The 3233-nt window shown below is 29.6% G+C and overlaps 1 protein-coding gene across 1 annotated transcript; it reads left to right on the top strand.

The window, feature by feature from the left end:
- The first annotated feature begins 517 nt into the window (after positions 1-517).
- On the top strand, positions 518-1952 carry LOC139501734 (uncharacterized). The gene is made up of 2 exons (XM_071290880.1): positions 518-801; positions 1421-1952. The coding sequence occupies exons 1-2, from the start codon at positions 721-723 to the stop codon at positions 1850-1852; spliced, it is 513 nt and encodes a 170-aa protein (XP_071146981.1). The 5' UTR covers positions 518-720; the 3' UTR covers positions 1853-1952.
- Positions 1953-3233: the final 1281 nt, after the last annotated feature.

The following is a 3233-nucleotide window of genomic DNA, read 5'->3' as shown; positions in this document are numbered from 1 at the left end:
AAAGGACTGTTTACTATTAGTGGTGTTCTCATCTAAAGTACAAATAATGTAATTGACCAAGCTTAATCGGTCAAACATTTACATAATTAAATAATTTAAAAGTGCTTTGTTTAAAGATATGACGGGAACGACTCCTAAAATAAAGAAGAAACTTTATATTACTATCAAACGTACGCAATACAGTTATATACGTGCCTAACGGCAGCATTCACGTGCTTAGCACTCCGGAAATGCCTTACATGACCTAAAGTACCAGTAACCGCAATACCACGGCTTCAACCGTAAACGGGAACAGAGCTATAGTATTCATAACAAGTAATTAATTACCAGATAGTTATATCAGAAACAATCATGTTAATGTAAATAACAATTTTACAAAATTTACAATGTTCACGCATGGTCAAAATGGAAGAAATATGATCTATGTTTCATATAGGAAGCTCATCCAGTTATAAAATTGAAGTGTTGAATGAATTTTAAATTCACATATAGGTGAGGTCTCATTATCGTTTCGCAATCTCACCCTGTGTTTATGTTTCAAAGAGTACAACAAATAATACATTGAGGCGGTAAGGTGGTCGATTTTTTAAGTTTTTGTGGGCGGCGCTCCCCATGATTACCCCCAACCTAGATGCATCAGAGATGACTATTTAATTTGTAAATGGTATATAAGTTGAAACGTCTGAAACAAAAATTAAATAAACATAATATTAGAAAACAATGATGGACAGAAATATGATTTCAAAAATATTTTGGACACTTTGTTTTATATCTGCAGTGCAAGCTATTCCTGTACGGAAGGTATGTATAGCGTATTTTTATAAAAACTTTGTTAATTTAAACAGCATTTAATATTTTACTCATATTCTAAGATCATAATTTCTATCTATTATTTACACAAATGATTATTATAGATGATTTCCGATTCGAATATATTATAAAAAAATAATAATAGAAAAGATAAGAAAACACTCTTTTGTTTGAAAGCCTTTTGCTTTACACTCTAACGTGTTTATTTGGAAAAAAGAATTTTGCATTAATTCTACTATTTTTGTAAGATTTATAAAACATTATTATTATTGTTATTAGCATCAATTTAAATCGAATGTTCTTTTCAACATAAAATAGAATAAAACGTGAAATATTGACACTGATATAAGAATTATCATAAAAAAACATCAGCAACAGTAACAATAATAAAAGTAATTTTAAATAATTATAACTTTGATAAATTAATTTTATTGTAATGAATGAATAAGGGCATAACTTAAAACAATAAATAAATAACAATAATAATTCTTATAAATGATTTCTCAAAGTACGATTTTGTTATTGTGACAAATATCACAAAATTGCTGCACCTTTTGTGGTTATCTACAATTTACTGTGTTAGTTATAGATTGCCTTTTTTTAATTTCAGAGAGATTTAAATGTAGAAGACGACCAATTGATACACTCGGACTTGCAAGATAATATTTCACTTCTTGATTTAGAAAATGACATGTACAATGCTGAAATTTTACAACAATATTTGGAAACTATAGATACATTACATATTGAAAATGACATACTATCTGGCTTACTTAATGACCAACTGTCAAGAAATACAAAACAAACACGGAGATCAAGAAAACGGAACCAACGTATGGACCGTAATAGACGATCTTTTGATTCAATATCGCATTCAACTGGTGGTTTTAGCACTGCACAATTAACAGAAAATCCAACTTTACGGCGATTGCGTGAATTAGCAGCACTTCATCAGCGGAGAGTTTTAACAAGTACAAATAGACCACAACTTCCAAATGGTTTAGAGGTACTTTATCCAATTCTTCATCAAGGACAGAGATAACTGATTGCAATTTTCTGTTACCGTCTGTGTTCATTCTAGCCATGACTTTCAAACTTACTCTAGTGATTATTTTGTCTCATTAATTTATTGGATATATTTATTTAACGTATGTATTTATTGAATAAAGTTGTTTAAAAAATATACATTTTGGGTTATCATCATGCAGCCTTCTACAATACCAAAAGTTGAAAGGAACTGGCGATAATGATTTTATTATATAATGATAAAATTTTGACAAATTTATAGTATTTATCTTAAAAAGAAAAACCAAGACCATAGAAACTACATTCAAAATTCTCATAAAAGTTTTCAATCGAAAAATATTTTGTCAGAATCGAATTACTTTCTTTTAATGCCTGTTGTTCATTAACTCAATATTTCGCAGAAAACATACAAGTTGCGATGATATTTTCCAGCTATATCTTTAAATGATTTATTAAATTTATACGAACTTCTGTGTACCAAGATTGATCGATTTTTATTTCATTATGCTTATATTTAATATTTATGTACGGTTAGAATCCAATCTTAATATCAGTTTCATAATATGTATCTATACAAGTAACCCTTACGACTTATATGTTGCGCTGTGGAAGTTAATTTATTTGCCTTTGATCACGACGGGTAACAAATAAAATTTTAATATGTGCTTATGTTGTTTCAAAGATGGTACATATATTCAAAGGAGTAGGTTCGATAAGGGTCGATTTTGGCCTCAAATTTCAGGTTCATCTGACGAAATATGTTGGACACTCATTAAACACTTAAGCGTCTATTTCAGTTGATTCAATAAGTTTATGTGAAAGATTTTAACTGATTTACTCATCAAAAACGCTCCGATTCAAGCTTAAATATGAAAAATCTATCAAATATGCCAAAAAATGTCACTTTTCAGATGATGTTGTCAAAAATGAAAGTGGCCGAATCCGTGTTCATCCTCAACCTTTATATATCTATAATACTAAAATAACGAGGTCCAATTTGTCAGCCGTCATCACGTAAAAACGATGAATCGAAGAATTCAACTCTATATATTACTAATATAGTACAATGTTGTTGATTAAAAATTACACCACTCCAGGCCCCTTTGTTTTCCACGTAATTAATATTGCCAATAATTAAGAAGGTGTCAGACCACCAATTAAAAATCCCTATCTGTTCAACCAAATTTTGCAATTTTTACAGCTTTCTAAATATTTTACCTTAAGTTTAACTTCAAGGAAACCAGGTATATCCTGAATTGTACATGTATCACCTTCCTACATGCCAATTTTCAACCAATGTTTAAAGTCTTGTAACAAATTTCTGATTTTGAAAAGACAGGTACTACCAAAATAACTCCCGGTTTTCTGGAAATCTTAAATTAGTGTACTATGTAGCG

Source organism: Mytilus edulis, chromosome 13, assembly GCF_963676685.1.
Source record: "Mytilus edulis chromosome 13, xbMytEdul2.2, whole genome shotgun sequence".
Taxonomy (NCBI): domain Eukaryota; kingdom Metazoa; phylum Mollusca; class Bivalvia; order Mytilida; family Mytilidae; genus Mytilus; species Mytilus edulis.
Note: the sequence above shows the minus strand (reverse complement) of the source record. Positions and strands in the feature narration are given on the sequence as shown.